Source organism: Pyxicephalus adspersus, chromosome 2 (genome assembly GCF_032062135.1).
Source record: "Pyxicephalus adspersus chromosome 2, UCB_Pads_2.0, whole genome shotgun sequence".
NCBI classification, from domain to species: Eukaryota; Metazoa; Chordata; class Amphibia; order Anura; family Pyxicephalidae; genus Pyxicephalus; species Pyxicephalus adspersus.
This window is the reverse complement of record NC_092859.1, coordinates 100,472,929-100,495,703: the sequence shown is the minus strand read 5'-3', so window position 1 is coordinate 100,495,703 and position 22,775 is coordinate 100,472,929. Positions and strand designations below refer to the sequence as shown.

The 22,775-nt window shown below is 35.0% G+C and overlaps 1 protein-coding gene across 1 annotated transcript in view; it reads left to right on the top strand.

Annotated features, from left to right (window-relative positions):
* TBC1D22A (TBC1 domain family member 22A) overlaps window positions 1–22,775 on the top strand; it is a 276,396-nt gene that overhangs the window by 216,074 nt on the left and 37,547 nt on the right. Inside the window, exon 12 of the mRNA XM_072401624.1 lies at window positions 4,263–4,358. Coding sequence (XP_072257725.1) covers window positions 4,263–4,358 — 96 coding nt within the window. The remainder of the gene's footprint in view (window positions 1–4,262; window positions 4,359–22,775) is intronic.

Sequence of the window (22,775 nt, the reverse complement as noted above, 5' to 3'; positions counted from 1 at the left end):
TACATGCCTTCTATATCTTTAGAAAGACAAATGTCTGTTTTGTTTTAGCTTTGATGCTTTTTTCCATCTCGATTTTCTTATATGTTTAAAAACATTCTTTCCTGTAGGTTTGAAGATCAAAGCTTGATTTAAAAAAAAATTAATGGAAAATGAATGTAAGTCGCAGGTGTTTGGAAAGATAATGCAGAGAAAGTTCTGCACATTCCTTATTTTATTGCCCCTTGATCAAACATGCTTTTTATCTCCCTAGATATGAATTTTAAGTCAAAGTGTGTGTCAGAAAGCTTAAGAACACAAGCAAGGTTTAGTTTAATTGTGATGTACAATCTAGAAGGGACAAACCAATGCAGTGTCCTGCTATTAGATGACACTTATCAACATCATATTATTTCACCTTCTTTAAATGCTTCTTGACATTGTAGGCACAAAAAAAAATTGTATATTCTCTTGAGTTTACATCTCTGATCCTTTACCAGATCAGTGTATAGAGAAATTATACAGCTTGGCCTTAACTATGTTTTTTTATTCATTTATGTGACAAAGGTCACTAAATGTTATTGACCAAAGATGCAGTGTACATGTATTATTTTTTCTAAATAGGGAAACATTAAATGTTATTCATTTTTTTTCTTTTTCTGTACTTCATCATTTGATTGGCAACCATTTACAGAGATATTGAAACATTATAAACAACAAAAGTATCTGCATCAACACAGGTTATAATAATAAAACAAATATTCAAAGAGCAAATGCTTTTGAGTCAAGCTAGGGACAATAAAATACACAATATTTGAAAAAGGATAGGCTAAAGAGAACTTTTTTATTTATATTATAGAACCTAGGCAAAAAAATGAGAGAAGAAAAAAAAGAGATTATTTTCTCTCCTTACAGTGCTGTTACAGTTGTTTGCTTATTTCCGAAGACTATCGTTTTTTCTGTAGGTGAAAATACTCTCCCCATGGAGGCTCCATGGAGTCCCACTGCATTCTCCCTCCAATCCCATGCTTATTGGTCCATGTATCTCCTAAAAGCCAGTTAATGTGCAGGCACATTCCTTACAAATTCCTAGAAATCATGGGATATCTTAACTCAATAAGGGTGGTCATGTCATCTTTCTGTGTGAGGCAAATTTGGAAAGTAATGCTGAGCAATTCAGGAAGAGTGACTTAGGGTGTACTGGTCAAGATTTGTAAACAAAAAAACATTTTTAGTGTATTATTATTAAAAAAAATCAGTTTAAATTGAGGGAACTAAACCCTTAAAAAATTATAGGAGCAGGGAGGTCCCTTTTTTCAGAAGGGACCTCCAATGCCTCTTCTTTAAACTTACATACCTGATTGCAAGTTTTATTAATTACACTCACCTGTCCATGTTCTATTGTGGGTGCTGCCATGCATGCATATAGGGGTTCTTTCAGTCCCAGCAACAGCTCTGTGTTCTCAATAAAAAAAAAGATTGCGAACAGACAGGTAAGTATGTTTTATTGCTGGCGGGACATTACCAGTCCCTTCTGCAATAAAAATCCTGCCTGCAGGATTGCGCTTTAATGCTATTTGAATTAACTTTCTAGTCAACAGATCCATTATCTGAGTATTTTTATCACACTGTAACTTTTCTACAGTTTTAAGTATATTCTACTGGTACATCTGTAATCTGTACTAGCACAACAACCCCTAGGATTTGTCTTCAAGTGTGAAAGCAGCAGTATAGAGCCACTGTTATTTATAGTCTCATAATTGTTTTGAATGCAATATGGTGTGTTCTCTGTGAGTAATTTAGCAGAAATATAGTACAAAACTTGCCTGTTCAAAAGGCTGGTGTCACTCCGTTGTTTAGTTAAAGCAAGTATGAAACAAGCCAATATATTATCTATTAAATAGTATAGGTGAAGTAAATTACTAAACGGTTGTGTGTTAAATCTATACATCATATCTTTATCATGTTGTCATGTTCTTTCTGTTAGGTATATGTAAAACTGTTAAGCAAATCTTTGTCTATTCTAGTCAATAATTTAATTTTCTATTGTAGACCAAAAGAGAAATCCAAACTTTTATTTGATTTTTAGGTATCACAGACTGCTCAATTTTTGTCTTCTTATGAATGGTTGCTATAGATAATGCCCTTTGTTGCTGGTTGCAGGTAAGGGCCTTTATCTCCTTTAGAACAGTGAGCAGCAACATATCTGCCAGCTCTTGAAGGAGTCATTGGAGTGCCAGGACCCCTTGGGATTCTGAGCTGACAATGAGCTACTTATTTACCATACTTTTAATCACACTTTTTTTCTGTGTGTTCCTTTTCTCTTAAGTGTCCAGGAATAGCCTGGTTATGGGTATTCCTTATAACAATAAATAATACCTGAATGTGTAATTCAAATACCATACTGGAGGTAGAAGCGTTACAAATACAGCACTAACAATGTTTTTAATATATATGCTTATTTGTATTTTTCTATATAAGCATTATATGGGATGCTTATGAGAAAACACCAATATAGCCTTTTTATGGTACTAAATGCTTTTTTTTTTAGAATATTAAAATATAGTTTGTTGATAGTAGTTGCAAATTTTTAGAAACATTTGAATATCTGTATTTAGTTTACTATAGTGATGCTTCAAAGAATGTTTTCAAGTATTTTTAGGCGGTCACTTTCCAGTTGATGCCTTTATTTGTGATGCATTCTTAGCAGCATGTTCTTTTTGAATCCATAAGACATCTACTTACTTTTATTAGACAACTGAATACAACTGCTAGGTTCTCTATGCAGGTCTTTATATTGGTATGCTGCAATTGTACAGAATACACCAACCTATAAACAGAAAAACTAACTAGTAAATGCAATTTATTTTCTTACCATAAATCCGTAAATCTATAAGTTTAGTGTTTTAATAACGCAGTTCTCATTTTAAATGTAGGAGAGCTCAGGTGTTCACACTAGATGTGAGCTTATGATTTGAAGGTGGAATTTCAAAAATCTGTGACCAGGCAAGGCTTTATTGTAGAAAGGGACAGGCTATGTCCTTCTGTATTAACCATTACCTGCCTGATCACTCATCATCTTCATCTGTCAAAATAATTTTGCTGGGCCTTAATGAACAAACTCCCATGCTCCTGCATGGAACTTACTTCATCCAAACCAATCAACATGGCTGGAGATCGAAAAAAGAAAAAGATGGCAGTTCCCAGAACAGATCTGGGGCAGGTGAGTATATACTGGGTTTATTTCCGCTGAAGATGTGGCAGATATCAAACCAGGTTGCAGAAAACAGATGCTATATCAGATGTGCCCTTGTGTTTTAAAGGACAAATTCAGCGTCTTTCAAGAGGTTTAACCCAGAGGAGCCTTTGAAATCTCTTTCAGATCCTTAGCTATAACTAATTTACTGGTAGTAAAAGTGAAAAAGCCCATCACATTAATGTAATATGGGAAGAATGCCCTCGTACAGCGGTGGTCAGAGTACCACACTTACAGACAAAAAAAAAAATCATTGTTATGCAGCTGACTCTGACAAGTGCTGGCCCTCGAAATGCTGACATCTTCAAATAGGAAGTCAAATAGCCATCGTATAAAGATCCCCTAATCCTCCCTAGAAGACCTTAGGGTTAGAATTGCTGCTTCAGTGTATTTCTAACTAAACCCCCTCATCTGCACCCTTCTAACCTCTTTCTGACAGTGGGGACATCCTGCAGTGTTTACAGCAAAAAACCTTGCTAGACACTGCCTGCACAGTAATCTCACATAGTAATGTATGGGCCATACCTGTACCATTAGAGTAGGACCTCTTTAAAGTCCATGCATTGAACAAGATATCTGTACCAAAACTATAAAAACAGCGGGAGGTTGCCATTGTTGGGAAAAAGGTGGTAAGTAGTCTGCATACCTTAGTAGTCAGCTTAGAATACATTAGAGTTTTATCATAAAGTATACATGCCCGTTAAGCACATTTTTTAATGATTTTGTGCAGGAACTTCTTTTCTGTTCAACATAGCACAACTAGAATTATAAACAAAAAATCACTGCGCACAGTCACCCCTTTTGTCCCATGACATAACACTGTCACCCATGGTATCATGAGACTATATTAAGCACAACCTTTCCTGTTCTCAAACATAATTGGATAGTCTTTATGATTCCGACTTCAAATCTGTTGGTTCAGTGACTAAGGCTATGCTTTTGTTCATTTGGTTTATTTCTGATCTTTATATGTTAAATCATGTTTTATGTATACTTAATAAACATACATTACATTTTTTTTTTCTTTTAGTCTGAACCTGAAGGATTTTCACACTTTCATTTATATGTGTGTGCTGCCTTCCTAGTAAGATGGAGGAAAGAGATACTGGAAGAGAAAGATTTCCATGTAAGTGGTGATATTTTACTTTTACTTGCTGTAACATATGGATTCAAATGAGGCCTGTGTTATGTATCTACAGTGACTATGCAATAAATCCCTTCTACAAAATGAAGTACGTACAAACAGTAGACTTAAACAATGTCACCTTGTTACAAATGTATTTGGTCTAATATTAGGATAATTCCCAGTATCTATCAACGTGTTTCTCTTCACAACTGATGTACATAATTTTAATATTGCCTAAAGTTTTATTATATGCTTTTCTTCTATTGGGATTTTCTTCTACTCCGACTCTTTTATACACTACTGATATGCAGTAAATGTAACTACATATATCACCTGGTCTATTTACCTTTATTTATCTATCCACATCCAACTCTTCAAATATCCCTAACAAAACCAAAAGGAATTTTTAAGGCACCTTTCAGTTAAATCACATCCTTCTTAAATTTCATAAACTTATAATTTATTTAAACATTAAAAAGAGAGATATACATATCAAACCATATGCACACAAAGCATGTCCGGACTCTCTATCGATGCATTTTGTAGAATCTGCTACCTCAAGAATTGCGAGACTCATTTCAAAATTTAAATGATAGATCTCATCTACTAAAAGCAATAGAATAATTCAGCTGCTATATACTATGGTGATACTGAAGACTGATATTTCAAGGCTATTTGCACATATATGAGCGCTGATCACCTGAAAAAACTGCAGAGTTTGTCTTGGTCATTATAGAGTTACAAGAGGCTGCAGAAAGAGCTCACCCACAACCTTAGCTGTAATCAGCAAAATGTTTCTTCTGCAAACCATACAACCAGCTCCCTCCCCCTGCAAGCCTCCCTACACGAGCGAGCAGGGAAGCCACGTTCGTATCTAGAAGGTGTCCGTATGTCAGATGTCCTTAACTTGAGACTACCTGTACTAGTAAGGTTAGTTTATATACTTTAGTGGACTTGACAGGTTTAATTTCATACATTCCATGGTCAATTAATCTATATGAATATCTAGTTTGATAAAAACAAATCAGCTGTTAAGTGCTTAGTGTGTTAAAGAAGTAAAAAAATTGTGTTGTGTTTTTTTTTCTTTTGAATGATATAATAGTATTAGCTTTGATATCATTTGGAATACATATTTTGTTGTTAGTTGTGTTTATTTTAAATTCTAGTACCTTTCAAGCATGGTTGTAATTTCATAACAGAATACATATAGCCTGTTCTGCTTTTCACATATCTCTTTCTTTAGATTCTGCAGCAGTTATTGCTTATTTTGTACATGGGTTATAGAGTTTATAGAAGTGAATATGGAAATGAAATTTATTCCAGAGGTAGTTGTACTTTAGTGTATCACTTAACCATATAGTGAGTGTAGTAAGTTATTTTTTTATGGGGCATTAGTTCAGCATCTGTTGTACTTGTCAGAACAGGTTTAAGATCTCGTGGTACATTTACAAGATACTACTATACTGCTTTATCTTTTCACTTTCTCAGATCTGTAAATCTATAAAGTTATAGTTGGGCTGCTCAAAAACACAAAGTCTTTTCTTTAAAATGGTATGTAACCGTAAAAAAACTAAAATTAATTAACATTTTTCATATATTTATTTTAATATGCCGCAAGTACAAATAAATAATTGCTGATGTGACAGACTTGAAGTGTGGTCCCAACTTCCTTTGTGACAGAGCTGTATGTTTGGCTTTAAATGCCTACACATTTGTTGTCAGCATTTTAATTCCTAATGATCAATAGAGAATACAAAAATATTTTTACTTTGTATCTGGAGTAAAAAGATTCAATGATATTGGTCAGAATAACAGGGAAGGGACTTTTATTAGGAGCATTACTATTTTGTATCTGGTTTAAATATACAGATGAATATTTGTACACTAAGTGTGTGTGGTTTTGTGTTGTTCAGATATGTGATATACATATCTTGTATATGAAAATTGTATATGAATATTGCTTAAAGCAATCAAACATCAAAGGTGATGTGTTGGCAAATGCTATTAGCTCGACATACTAATGTAAATGTTACCAATGATCTCCTTAATTATGCGTACTGTTACGTGGTATTTGCGGTTTTCTGCTTTGTATCATGAGTGCCTTTAGCAATATTTGTTGTCCAGCATCTTATGTACACATTTTAGATGAACTACAGAGAGTTGATACAGAGGCACTACAACATATTTTGGGTACAAGTTGTGTCACTGAAACAATGCCTAACTTGCAATCAGTCAATTATTCTGATTTACTTTGTAGATTTAAAATGTAATATGCTTTAACTTTCACATGCAATTCTAATAAGTAACTATATAGATTGTATGTCATGATTAATAATGCATGCTTGTGTTCCTCAGAATAGGTATGTTTTATAGGGTAATGAGTAATGATAGTTTCAGCTTGTTCTGTTTAGCTATTTATTGGCACACAATATCTGGCTCTTTGCAGACAAATCACTTAAAGATATATGATGAGTTTGTTATGTGCATATTTTATTTTTGAAAACCAGATTTTTTCAATGATCATGTATGTTTTTTTAGTTTCTTCACATACTCAAACCCTAATGAATGTTTTTTTCACTCAAGTTACCTTTTAATGAATCTGCAGCCCTAACTTATTCGCAGGAAATACACACTGTTAGGGGGTGTATAGACTGGAGTTGTGAACCAATTTACTACACCATTCACCATTTTGAAAAATAGAATTTAAAATGTCTTATATTAGGAAATCTAACACAGCAGAATAGTACACCTCACACCTAAATGTACTAACAGGATTCAGTTCTCCCCTTTTTTGTTTTTCCTTTAACTAGTATTTGATTGTTACTTTTATAATAAAACATAGTTCTGCACAAGCCTTTCTGTCTCCATCAGACTCGCTGGATTTGTTTATGACAATTTGCATTACATTTTAAAGCAGACAGAATAACAATAAGTAACATTGTGTTATGTTTTCCAGCATATTTGTTTTTCTAGTAAATATAATACATATTCACAAAAGTGTTGACAACTTTACACAGCTCAGTTTGCTTTCTGAACAAGTGCTTGGGCTTTTCTTACACTAGCTGTCAATATGGCAAGACACTTTATCATAGTTATTGCTTTTTTGAAATACCTGATGCTTCATATTCCCCTTGCCTTGACCTGTTTGCTTAGTCTAGGACCACCTTGCCTCTTCTAATAGTTGTTTTTGTTTGATGATCCTGTCTGAGGAATTGTTAAGCTGACAGTGATGCCTTCATGATTTGTGTCACAGCAATAATAAAATAGCTACACTGTAATTCTGAGACTCCATGTAGATATGGATATAGTATTAAGGCTATACCTTATGCTAGCATATTTATTGTTTAAGACTTGTTTGCAGCTTTTAACATGATTCCAGATGTGTATCTGTATGCATATGTTTACACACACACTGTTTTACCCATACTCATCAAATACATTCATATACATGGCATAGAAGATGCAGTTTATCATACAGTACATTTATATCACCATCTGTTAAATTAAACCACTGCAGTTCCCTTACTCTAAGTTTGTGCTAGGAACATCTAAGGAGCAGATACCGCTTGTAATACACAATGCCTTCCCAGGTAAGGATGTCCTTATACACATTGATATTTGTAAATTCTGCAATAGTTCATTTCTTGCAATAATTTATTTATCAAAAGGTTATGCTTTGTTAAATAAGTGGAAATATTAAAGGTTTATTTTATTTCTTCATAAAAATGATTGATGCATTATGATTGATTCGTCTAAGCGTTGCCAGATTCATGTAAAATGTTTTGATAGCATTATCTGAAAAGACCCCAGCTCCCAATGTTATAGATGAAAGGCATGACAATAGACAGGCTCTCATGTAATGCATGCATAAGGCTATTGTATACACATGTTTAATAATTGTCGTGGGAAAGGACCTTTCACAATTCTTTCCAACAAGAAAAGACTGAACAAGTGCTGTACATACAGCGCCGTTCTGCTGTATGGAGAGGGAGGGGGGGGGAATGGAATAGTACCCTGCTGCGCTCTCTCCCCTTAACTTTTATTATAATTGTTCGTCGTTCATGGATCTTCCAGGACAGATCCATGAACAACGTCAGGCGAGCATTGTACACACCAGATAGACGTCCGATACTAGCACTGAGGCGATTATCGGACAAGAATCATCTGACCTGTATGTGGCCTAAGATTGTTCCAAATCTTATTTTACTGTATGTTTGGCTTTTGGATATTTTCATCAAATTCTAGCTACACAAGACAGTCCTGATTGTCATTTAGCTTGCTTAATAAGCTTCTCCTTTTTTATTCACAGAAGATATTTAAAGCCTCATTCAGTATTCAGGACTAATTGCTCTTCCTTGGCTTTATTGCTAGCAGAATATTGGGAACTGTGTGTTGTAAAAACTGTCCCATAAATTCATTTCAGTAGTCTGAGTATTTAAATTTTTGAAGACTTTAAGTGTGTCTATGATAATTCTAATAATGAAGTTATCTTTACAGCTACAGGTAGGTGTCAAAGCAGATAAACTTTCTAAGTTTATGCACTAAATCACTAAGGAGATGTAATTACATGTATGGTCTTATTTAAATGACTCAGCTAAATCCTATCCACTGCTTATACTTCAATTTGGCACAGCCACTTAGAGAAGGCCCAGTACAAATGTAGTGTAAAATTAAATTATCTCTCACTCTTGAGAAAGTGGGGCTGCAGTCCTGTGCTAAATTCATTTGCTAGGCATTTTATCAGAAATTATATGGCAGTCCTGTGTAAAGTGAGAGACAAGTTGCTACTAAAATCCCCAGTATACTTTCTTCTTACAATCTGTAAAATGTAATTAAGATGAGTCGTGGAGATACAACTAATGATTGTAATTAGTGTAATTTTGCTTTTAGCACTAATTGTAAAAACAGTTCTTTACAAAGCTAAGACAATATAGTCTTTGCATATCACTTATTCAAAAATTCTCAGGACTGAACCTATTTGCACATGAATGAGAGCAACCCAAGACACTTTTGTTATACTGGTACTCCGGGAAAGACAAGTGTTCTCTCTTTATGACTACTTATTATTTTTCTTTGTGTAAGCCTGTTGAATTTTGCCATTTTGCTTTGTATTAAAATGTTAATTCAAATGCAAGCAAAGAGCGCAGTTGTAAAATCCTTGGATTCTGAATTTTAATTTGTTTTAGTTAGTTTCTACATACAGGTTTAATATATGGAATAAGTTTGGTATCCACTGTGGTACTGTGCAGGGGAAGGTTAAACAGTTTCTTATTCAACAAGAGAGTATAGAAATCCAGAACAGAGAACAGTGTTTTCTTTTATTAGGTCTTCCTCCAAATCATTCTTGTAGTCCCTGACTATAAACATTATTGTATTCTGTTTTTACTAGTTTATTATTATGTATGTTTACACTATAATATGAATTGACTGATGGTACATGTGTACATGCACGTCCATTACAAATCTGATATTAAATGCTTCTTCTTTACTAGACTAGAAATATTAAGGCTGTTCTGGTTGAAACATCTTACCTAGTCATACTTGTCTAACAGATATTTACTCTTTTTGGATGGTCATGGATATCAAGTATAAGATAATGTGGGGCATATTCAAGAGCCTGTACACACTTCAAATGCAGTAAAGTGCATTTATAGGAAAATTGCATGTTGATTTTAAAGTAACTACTAAAAAAAAAATCACTTTGAATGTTGGTGATTCGGGCAGGTGGTTTTTGCAGATAGGGACAGGTGATGTCCCATCTGCAATAACTGTTTTTACCTGCTTTATTGCCACCCTGCTGTAAAATTTTGCTGAGATGCACATGTGCAGTTTCAAGGGTTTAGTTCTGCTTCAATGTTTTAATGCTTTCCTGTATCCTATGTACCAAAGTGTAGAATTGGTATTATGTGATATCTCTTTCACATTGAAAACTGTAAGCAATTTTATCTCCATTTGAGCTAAGAAAAACAAAATATCTGTAAATCTGGAACATTTGATTGCAGTGCAGAGGAATGGGAGCAGGTAGTGTTCAGCATGGGGCTGCATACATTTAACATTGCTACTTTCTATACCTAATATAGCAAAATTAGCTGTTAGGTTAAATTTTAGTTAGGGATTAGAAATAGGTTAGGGGTCAGCGGGATACTTGTACATATTTTATAACACATTTAAATTTACATTTTGGTGCTTTTCACCTAAAACCACTCTCTTTTACCTTACCAAACTCTGAAAGCTCTAATAAAAGGAAATTGAGATTGTTGTAGTTGATAGCTGCTAAGCATGAGATATTAGGGAATCAGTTGAGGCCCTGAAAAAAGAGACATTCATCTGGATTGTAATTTTGCTGCACTGAAAATCCCAGGAAGTTTTAGCAAGCATTATATTTTAGAATAGTTTTTCCTTGTTATTCTTCAGTTGTTTCTTTTATTATTATTATAGGCAAAATGTATGTGGTTGCTGGACCGGTTATATAAAATTTGCCAATCTCACTCATGCGCAGTGAGATTGGCAAGTTGTTTTTCTATCCTACGTCGCCCGATGTCGCGCCTGGGTCGGGTGACGTAGGATGAAGAACCTGGAAGAAGAGGAGAAGATAGCTCCGACTTTGGGATGGCTCTTGGGATGACGTGGGACCCGATTCAAGACATCTCCGGATGGATCAGACTGCCCTGCGCGATTGAAGGTGTCTATTTTTGTTTTTCTTTTTGCACTTTTCAGTTCAGTTCCTCTTTAAAGTGTCAGATTGGGTGACCGTCATCTCTCATTTTTGTGGGTAGTTTAATTCTGTATGTCATCAGATGCAAGTGAAGTCATGATAATGTGCATTAGGATTACAGAAAATTACACCATCAAATAATTCAGCCTATACTATTTGTTTTCTATATATCTATATATTTGTTAATTTCATTACATTGCAGTCAATGAAATATGGGCTAAAACTGTCAAAAAACTGCTAAAACTAAAAAAAAAATCAAAACCGCAAGTAATAAGGCACACATATATGAATATCTATAACCTCTTTGATTAAGTAAAGAAAATGGTAGCTAATAGACAGCGTGGTTAATATGATGTTCTTTTGAATTTGTCCCTTTTGTTATTGTATCACTGCTTTATTGAATGCATGTGGGTTTATCACCCTATAAAGGTAACCTGTGTGGACAGTAGTCCAACTTTTGGACAGCCGTTGTAGAAGTGGTGCGAGGATCATGAGGCTGTAACATGGTAAGGACAGGCAACAATTGAGGATGGTCTGGACGAGGCTGGAGTCAAAAACCAGATAGTCTAAGTACAGTACTAGTTTTTGGGCCAAACACGTATTCAAGGATAGTCAGTAATCATAAAGCTATGATTACCAACCAGAGAAACACACTGGAGTCTATGCATTAATTTTTCTTCCTAACTTCTATGTGGAATTACATACCCTTGAAAATGGTTGGAATGGCTAATCAATCTTGAATGTTGCATATGGTATCTGAAAAATGCAAGGCAGCACTACTGCATGTGAATGCTTGAAGAGGATTTAACTGCTACATGCAGTTAACCACAATAGTACCACTTGAAAAACCATGCTAATAATAAAAAAGAGCATTGTGAGTGATAACATAATTTTATTTATTAGTTATTCAAGAAACAAAAATTCAAAAAAAATCACCATTTTTGTGTAAATGTTATATTATTCTTCTAATACCCACAGTTTTCGATGGTAGTGGATCACATGCACATACTGTATAGTGTTGATATATGAACACTGTGCTTAGTAGGCAGTCTTAATTGACCTTAGTTTATGGTATTTAAACCATTGCTCATAGCATGCTTAAGAATTATTTTGGGATATTCACATGACCTGTCATATATCATGCTCATTATAATGTAAGTATGCAAGAGCATCAATTTCTTCCTAAGCAGCTTGATCAATGTTTCTGTTTACATGATGATCTGTTGAGCTACTTAAAAAATATTCTTATGTTATGTTCCCATAATCAATAGAAAGCTTTATTCTCTTATTAACAATTCTATCATTTTTCCCTGTGTGGCTTCAATGATAATTTCATCTTTTATGTTTTGGAAGTAAATTTCTGTCCCTCACCTTGACAAGATGTGATTGAATGGATTTCATCGATTTGCTGAAAATGGTAACATTACTATTCAGTTCATACATCAAGCAATTAGTTAATGACTCCTTCGTACATTTTCTTAAAGGTATAAAAACATACCACTCACTTTATTCTCCAATAACTGCAATTATGGCATCTTCAGGGTCATAGGTTTCCTTTTTTTTTTTTTTTTTATATTGGGTCCTCAGAAGAACTTCAAAGCAGATCCTTATTACTTCTAACGTGCTTTATAGAAGTTCCTTTTTCAAATGCAATGGTTGTTATACACTCATATAACATGTTACGAGGTACAATGGTTATATCAAGAAATATATATATTATGTTTTTATAGTATGTTCAATTGTATGTATTTTTCTGTTGAAGGCTGAACAACATTTTTTTATTGCATTTTCTGAAACATAAAATAGACTTAGTTTATTTATGGAATGTTTAATAAAAAGCACTCAACTTTGCAGTGCTAGGTCACATGTTAAAATCTTGGCCAGGACGCTATCTTTGTGGAGTTTGCCTCTAAATCCCCAAAACATGCAGTTAGGGTAATTGACTTTCATCAAAAAGACTGATTGTGGGCCACTTTGAGGGACAGATAGTGATGTGACTATGGACTTTGTAAAGTGCTGCATAATATGTTGGCTCTTTATAACTACAAGTTAATAATAAAAAATATTAATAAAAGGAGACCTATACTTGGAGCACAGCACCCCTATCTCTTTAGTAAATTAAATCCATAAGGTAGAAACACATTGACTTATGTTTTACAGTTTGTTCTATAGTTGACCTACTTCTGATGTTGATTTGTAAGTCACAAGGTCAAACGCTTTTGTCAATGATTTCTGTATGATCTCATGTGTCTCAAACATTATAAAGTTAAAAGACAAGGTGCATTTTTTATGGACCTAAGCCCAAAGCAAATGCTTAAGAAGCAGCTTGTCCTTTTTTAATTTACAAAGGAGAGGTAGTGGGCTATTTCTTTAGTTATTGTTTTAAGATTCTGTGGTATAAAATTAATCAAGCAAGCTTGACATGAAAAGAATGCTGCAAGGGGAAACTTTAAAAACGTTTTTTCCTGAAGACTATCCCAGTTCTACCGGACTATTACCACCATTACAAAGTCAAATCATAATATCAATGCCCCTCAAGTGTAAAGTGTAAGAGAAAGTGCAGGGAACAAACAAGTCACTTAAGTGTGATGCTACAGGAAAGTGACCCCTGTGTATTTCTGGCTGGAGTGTGGATTCCAGCAACCATTTATTATTGGTGCATTAAACAACATAGTACTAATACAGGAAAAAATTAGGTAGGTAAGTGTGAGTTATAGTTTGGTGACACATGACCTGGCCATAGGTGGGTTCTCTATGGTTTCAGTATTAATCATGTCTGCACTCTTCATCTCTCTATATTGAAATCCTATATGATTTGTGCCTTTGACGCTCTTAATAAATATGATCATTTGTGTCAAGTAAAATCTATTTTTACTGACAAATGTCAAGCTTATATATCATTCCAATTGTTTAAATATTATCAGACTTGCATGGTAGATACAATTGTTGTTTTTTTTTCCTCTGTAAGTTTAGAACAGTCCCATTGTAATTATACTATTTTTTTTCTTTAAGGTAAGTCTAAATTCTAATATACAGTACACATTCTTTAATATCCACTTTTTGTACTACCAATGTCAAAGTACATTCTTTACTTAGTAACATATTGCCTGTGACAGAGATTAATTTGATTGAACCATACAATCACTCTCTGGCATATTGTTTGTGACAAACGGTGACTTATTTGATTACCTAGCAAACCAGCTGTCTGGCCTACACAATAGGAACAGGAAAATGTGGCAACCAAATATTTACACACTTAGTTCAAGTATTTAGTAATAATCAGAAGTCTACTTACGGGATGAAAAGATGCTATAATTGTCATCCAGCTAGAGAACAAACTCTGCAATATCTTAGGGCTCATCATTTCAAATTCCCCCTGTATACTTCTTCTTTAGCACTCATCTAGATAATCTGGTGTAGCAGCAAGAGTATCTGACATACAGGCTAAGAGTTGTTCTTCTAAGTATGCAGTTAATTGAACACTTTGCTTAAGTGTTTATGCATATTTATCCATGTCGATGCAGTGTTTTTGTTGGTGGATTGAATAAAAACATTTAAACATTAAATGCATTTTAGAAATTTGATCCTATTCTTAGAAAAGGATCCTACTCTTAAAGGAAATCATTATGGATGTAAAGTCTTTACATATGCTTTAATTATGTTATCTATAACATATCCTTACAAACATTTTTGTAGTAAATGAATTATTAGCACTGGCATGTTTTGGGGTTGCACACCCACAATGCATCTATCAGCATTTTTCAACTTTTTTAGGGGGTCTCAGGGAATCCCTGAATAAATGAACTTATTAGGACAGCAGAAAGAGTGTCCCTCATTACAGTTATCAGGTAAGAAAACACTTAATAATTTTAATCAAAATACCATCCTTCAAGACAAAATATCACTGTTGTCATTCTACCAGCTCTGGCAAATGGTGTTGAACCTGGAACTATGCAGGGGCCATCAGGTAAGAGGTCAATGAAAGCTCAATGATGTGAAGTCCTGTGAGAGGGACAAAATGCAGCATTGTCATACAAGCTGATACTGCCACAAGGACTCTTTGACAAAGTGTTCTATTGTGTATTTTTTCTTTGCAGAGGCACATATGTAAAGTGGGAGTGGGACATGATCCGCAGTTTGGGAAACAGCAGTGTACTGGATCTCTGCCTAGCTGTTTACACACATTAACTGATGTAAGCTGGTCCTATAAACATTGCTGTTTGATGTGCAATAATTATCCACTTGGAATCCTTGGCTGAAACAGCACTCTAGATGATACATAGAAATATAGACTTTACATATTAGATGTGAAAATTAATTTTATGCATAGATATGAATTGTTGTCGAATGAATGGAATCCCCAGCCTGGATTATTTATGAATGAGAGATTGTTGTGTAATTGTTTAACCTCCCCGGGAGAAGTGTGGCTCGGGGGTAAATTTCATTACAAAAACCCTGAGCAACACTCAGGGTGGAATTGAGGGCTTACGTGGTCCTCACAAGCCCGCTGCGTCCTCCGGCGATGGCCAGCCGGCATCTGTCTTCCATTGGCGATGCTTGACCCCCATCTGCATCCCCTTTGCATTGGCCGCCATCTGCGTACTCTTTGAGATGCCCGGCATCTGCGTACCCTTTGAGATGCCGGGCATCTGCATCCCCTTTGCGATACCCGGCCGGCATCTGCGTCCCCTTTGCGATACCCGGCCGGCATCTGCGTCCCCTTTGCGATACCCGGCCGGCATCTGCGTCCCCTTTGCGGTACCCGGCCGGCATCTGCATCCCATTTGCGATGCAGGACTGTACTGTCTTGTGTTCCCATTTAGTGCCTGGCTCTGGTCTATATAATTTTGAGCACTGGCTGGCAGGGTTGTGGGTGTGTTCCCTAGGTTTCTCACCAGACATGGTTGCAATATTTCCAGCTGGGTCCTGGAGTCTGGAAGTTCTGTAGGGCTTTGGGTGGCAAATCGCCACTGTAGGTCCACATCTTACCTGGTAGCTGGATCCCATGATTAATCTCAGCTGTCCAGGGGCCTTTCTATTTATATATATATATATATATATATATATATATATATATATATNTATATATATATATATATATATATATATATATATATATATATATATTAATATTATAAATGACTAAAGGTCAGGGCTTTCCCTCTCTGCTGCAAAAGCTTGCTGCAGGGAGAAAAGGCTAACTGCTAACATACCACTAAAAAGTAAAGGGGTTTTCTGTTTGTTTTGCAGATATTATCCCACCAAGCTATTTATAAACATGTTTGTTGATTGAAGAAAACAAACAAGTTTAACATTTCCTTGAGTTTTACTTTTAGATAGGTCAAACCATATTGGCACAATATACCTTAGTATGATATGTTTAGGAAGTGAGCTGGTCATATTAGTGCTTTGTAAATTAGATATTGGCGTGTGGGGTGAGAATATTGTATATTTGAATATTGCAACTGCATATTTGCAGTGCTTGCATGCATTTAATCTAAATGTCCTTGTAACCCACTTCTCTTTAACAATCTATTTTTCCTATTAGCGAGCTTGTTTTTAAGTAATACTTTATGTGGCAGTAACTTAACATTATGTTTTTAGAAGACACTCTTAACCAAGTTGTTCAGTATCACAAAATAAAGTGTATTGAGTTTAAAAGAAAGCAAATAGAGGTTTTACACTGGAGAAATTGGTAATGGAGAGGGAAGTAATAAGCATATAAAATTGTACCTCTCTTGGGATACTTGAAATTGAAATGCATAAACTTGTAAAATATTTTACATGCCTCTCTAAGTACTGGTTAATGCTAGAGGCTTTTATGATGAGCAAGAGCCATAGCTTATTGAAAGATGCTCTGCAGATAAAGCAGAGTTTAAAGCTTAAAAACCAGAAAAAGGAAATTATAGATGCACACTATAAAAGCATTGTGAGATGCACAATGATATGGCTTTTAGCTAGTTAATCATTTTTTAAGCTTTTTTATTATCTACTTATTCTTCAGAGAAATGTTAAAAGGTTGGTCAAATATCAGACTCAAGACCTTGTGTAGAACTTTTGGTTTATGTTTACAGTGGCTAGTTAGTAGCTTTTCTATGGCAGTAGTCTATGGCAGGATTATGGCCAAGCAAATGGAAATTAGATTACATTTTTTTTCATTTGTTACAAAGTTCTGTAAGGCTATTGAAAACAATATATCATACATGTTACCAGTGGATAAAATAGCATTTTCCCAGTTTTAGGTTGCAGTATTAGTTTTTATATTGATAATATACCGGTAATTTCTATTGTTTATAGCAAATGTTGACAGGTATTGATGGAATTTATTTTGGTAGATGATTTCAGTAAATCAAGTCTGTTTTATAGACATTCATTAAAAAAAAAAAAAAGTACAATCTACCCCAGCACTTTTTTAACCCTTATTTTCTTATGCCTTGAGTAAAGAATTGTTAAGGTAATTGCTAATAAATAGAAAAGGATAAAATGTGGATAGAAGATGTTGACAACACCTTTTTTTATGTGTTTGCTAAATAAAGAATGCAGAATGACTTTTTACACTCTGTTTTTTCCTGAAACGTCCACACTTCATCAGTGATATTAAAGGCAAACAGTTGGCGCCTGAATAGATGGAGTAATGGGGTTTGTTTTAACATTTAACATGCTAACCAAGGCCTGCAGGGTCTGAGATGTAGCTTTTTTTCTTTTTTGTTGCCGTTTCCCAATGGCATGTTTTGACCTTGGGGTTAATTTGCTGAAATTTCCACTCCTGGAAAGATTGACAGCTGCCTTGCATCTTGTGAATAATATTTTTCAGTGCAAAATGAAGGACTTCAAATTGTTTGGAAATTACTTCATAACCGTTCCCAGATGGGCAGCAACAAGTGTTTCCCCTAAATCATTGCTGATGACTTTTTTCCTTGGCATTGTGTTAGACAGACTCTAAGCTTGCAGTAGTACAAGTGCACTGCCGCACATCTGCAGCTGCTCCTATTTCCAGCTTACCTTCCTCCTTTTTCTCTGACCCCAGTCCCCTTCCTTTTGATGTGATGGCTTCTCTTCTCTTAAAAAGTCTAAGAGTTTCAACCTAATTTATTATGTGTCTAACCTCCTATTTACTTTATGTATAGTTGTCATAATCATCCTTATTACTGCAGAGGTTGAATAGTAGGTAATCTAATGTAGTGTATTTGTGCTTAGACTGCATCATATATATATTTTGTGTGAATTTAGCACAGTGAGATTGGCATATTTTTTCCCCATTCTACATCACCCAATCTCTCGCCTGCACCGTGGGAGACCAAGTGACGCAGGAAGAAGAACCCAGAAGAAGAGAGAAGAAGCTCCCTCTGCACCGGGCAGAAGACTGATATCGTGATGACGCGGGACCCGATAGAAGAAACCTCCTGACGGACAGACTAATTTGTGGGATTGAAGGTAAGTGTGATTTTTCTGTTTTGGGTTTGCTTCTGCTTTAACCCTGATAAACCTACACCTTCCTGCATTGCCCAGTGCTATTGGTTTATGGTGCCTTTTGTTAAAGCGAATCTTCCACTAAAATGGAGGCTCTGCTTACACTCTCTGAGCCCCCCCCCAAAAAAAAAAAACTATTCTTTTTAGGTAACAAATACACCTGAACATTTTCTTAACCTTGTTACCATCTAAGCCAAAAAAGACAAAAGACATTTGAACTAAGTTGACTGCATCCTTCCAGGAAGGTTTCATAAAACGCAGGTTATTTAGAACCTTGCAGTTAATTGTAGTGTCTTCTCGCAAGATTAAGCCTGGACCACAGGAATCTACTGAAACTGTGATGTCACACCCAGCAATTTCATATTTTACATGATAGGAAGAAAGAATAACGCATAAAAGTAGTCATATTAACACAGTAGTTTACAATTCATATTTGTAATTCACACAGGACAGGGGTAGATGTGTTTTGGTTTCTAGGGGTTAATACACCTTGTTTATTGTTCTTTGCCTTTTTAACAAAACATACAAGTATCCTGTACTTATAGGTGAAGTAAAAAAAGCAACAAAGTAATCGATAGAACCTCAAAAGTATATATGGTTATTTGGAAAGAAGTATACGGCAGCTATATTTTCCGTTTCTGCTTCAACGACAATGTGTTTACTAGAATTACCTTCTTATATTGTTTTAATAGACACAGCTTGAGAGGGTGGCTTTCAATACCTAATGTGAACATTTGTCTTAAATGTAGACCATATTGTAATTTCACAGTTGCTTAGCTGTTTTGTTTCAAGGGGAAGTTCCTGTCCTTATGATTATATCCTGTATTGTATTGCTGTCAGGTTTTAATTTTGAAAGTGATTTAGGTAATTATTTTTCCCATCTACACTTTTCATGGCTGAAACTTGCTCCAATGATAAGAGAGACAATTTGATAACAAATTGTTACTGACAGCTGCTAAACAGTTTTGATTGAATGATGAGAGAAGTATAACAGATGTTTGTTTCTTAGGATTTTTATTTATAACTAAATACCATAAAAAAAAAATCTACAAGGGTTGGTTCCAATAGATTGTTAGCTCTATTGTAAATGCAGTGCTAACACAGGCTCATGTCTTTACGTTATGGATGGATGTAATGACAGATAGTAAATGCTGTTAATGCAAGTTATTTTTTGCATGAAAGTGGAACTAAAGTTTATTGCCAGGGATACCCAGCGATCCTAGCTTCCCGTGTAGGTGCTGAGTCAGAATGAACATCATGAGCATTATCCTGGCCCAGCCAATCAAGATGGTTGATCTGAATGTGAAAGAGAAAAAGGAGAAAAGATGGTGGCACCCATGATAGAATGGGGCAGATGAGTATACCCAGGGTTTAGTTACATTTTAGGTAACACTTTACAAGTTAATACCCCAAATGCTGGGACAATGTGAACTCAATTTTTCCTAATGAATATAGGTAATTCAATGTTGATGTTAGCTTTAAAAAATCCTGCTTTAGGCATTATGGTGGCACTCACTATTGATTTGATTGTCATGAAAAATTCTCGTTGCCAGTGAAATCACTTGCAACGTCAGCACCAGACAGTGCCTGCTAAAAGTGCCAGTCAGTGCCAGCTTTTTTCAGTGCTTACAGTGTGAATGATCCCTCAAAGATGAGATAAAGAAAGTCAAGTGTGTAACGTCTTTCAACTGCGTAATGCAGCAATATGCCTTAAGCCTTATACATATGTCCTATGGACGTCCGAGGATTGTTGCTGGAAACAATCTTTCCTAATCGATAGCAGTGACAGATTAACGAACAAGCATTGCTTTGTTCATAGGGGTGAACAGCAGTTCTTTCTGATTAGTGGTTTATCGGCCTGCCATCAGATGGGGGAGAATATAAAAAAAAATTGCTATAGTGCAGCTTTCTGTCTAGGAAAGGAATATGTCATCAGGACTGTAGTGACAATACCAAATCGTACACCAATAATTCTGTAAATATTAGTCACAGGTTGCAGTACCCCAATGTGTAGGTATGTTGATATGACATAATCTAGGTAAAATTCCATTTATGTTTTCTGTTACCCTCTGTAGTATAAATGAAGGGAAAACCTCACAAGGTCACTGGGAGTGTGCTGAGGCATTAACAACATTTCTCTCCTTGCTTTCTGTATCAGCAATCACATTTGGATATCCCAACCAGGTTTGGGCTGATTAGTTGTTGCAAAAACTAGAAAGTATTACCGTAAGGCTTTTTGTATGTGAGAAACATTGAGTCTGCAATATTTATTTGGCAATTGCACCCATGACCCCTAATTAGGAGTTTAAAGGCCACTACATGGCCAACACAAAGGAGCGTGGTAGGCACATGCACTTGGAAATTCTGCTTACATCTACTGGATTAAATTTCATATTTGACTGCAGTAAACTTCAACAGCAAGTGAAGGTTGATTTTTTTTTTTACAAACTTTTAGACAAAGCTAATTTAGTTATCATTTAGCGATATATTTTTGAGCTGTGTTGCATTTACAAAAAAATGTGAATTGGTACATTTTTATCTTAGAGAAATACCAATATGCACCACTATGATAGTTTGAAAAATGTACCCTACATAGCCATACATCCATAAATGAATTGTCTTATCAAACGTGTCGAAAATTGCTTGTTTGCTTTGTCAGTACCATGTTGTACTCAGCAAATCTCTTCTTCGCAAAATACATTAACAAAACCAACAATGCTGGCCTCTTAAATATGTGAATGAAGACTTGTCAAAACTAACAGCAATCAGGACTTCCAGCACGCATGACTTGCTTTGTGCGCAGCCTAGTTGTAAACCAGAGGTGCCAGAATAAAGATTGAAATTATAGCACAAATTTTATGGCAGCTGCAGTCTTTCTGTCGCACGTAGCAATATTGTATTAATATGTTTGTTTTTGTACGTATTTGTGAACTGTGAAGATATGGTCACTGCAATATAATTTTAAATCACAGAAAAGACAATGTGAAAGTAGCTAATAAAACTGTTTCATTATCTGGTTTTACTTTCTGTCTGTTTGACAGAAGGCAACTGTAAAGTAGAAAAGACGCCTTACCAGGCTGCAGCTTTTTACAACACGAAGAAATATTTCTTGACCAGATTGGCCAAATAGTTATCTGCCTTAATTTTTTCTTTAAAGCAAAACCCCGTTTACATTTTATCAACTTGCTTGAAGGTTACCTCACCTAGCGTTGTTGCAGTTTTTATTTTCATTGTGTCTTGTTTAAAGATCAGCTATAACCAAGCAGTGATGATTTGTAAACTTTTATGTCTATGTTTGCGTGGTATTAGAACATTGATTTGTTTTATTAATAGACTTATTTTGTATATTTTATTTGACACAAAATACACTTATATTTTATTTTTTAAGAATGTGTACAAAAATATGATGTTGTGACCACAGGGGCAGTCAGTTTGTAAATCAAAAGGGTAAGGGTTATCAGAGTGTATTTTACAGGATATAAAGTTTTCCCAGCTATGTTAACATATAATGAAATTATAATTAATTAGTAAAGTTAATTCACCAACAATTAATATAGTTTATTGTAAAATGTTTGATAGATCCTAGCACATTCTAATGTTTGGTACCACAGATGATAAACCATCTAATTTTAAGTGTACACAGCAAAAGGGTTAATGGTTAGGTTGGCCATATATATATATATATATATATATATATATATATATATATATGACTGAAGGTAATTGAGTGAATTTGGTAGGTGTCTGCTTCTAATAGATTCAGTTGCCCTTTTAAAGCATACAATATTCTTACTGCATTTTATGGAAGAATGATACAGAGGTGAGGAGAAAAACTAAGGGGTGTTAAGGGACTAAATCAAACTGAGCAGGGGGACTTATGAGATATACACCAGGAGGGCAAGAGTATAAAGTTAGCTGAAGAAGAAAAGAGTTAAACCCTCTAAGGAATATGAGGGTATTTTAGGATTCTGGATTTAGATGCCACACATATTTGTGCACTTCCCTGATGAAGCTGAAGAGAAGAGATTAGGGGCATTTACCTGGGCTAGGGCAGAGCTATAGTAATTAGCATTTGTTTATCCAGGTTTTGTAATTAAAAGGGTATATTGAAAAGGCGGGGCTTTCTTTTTAGGTGCAAGGTCCACTTTAAAATTAAAGAAAAATTAGACCTATTTTAGGATCTTTAAATATTTAAGGCAAAGTTGTAATAGATAAGTCAAAATTTTCTCCAC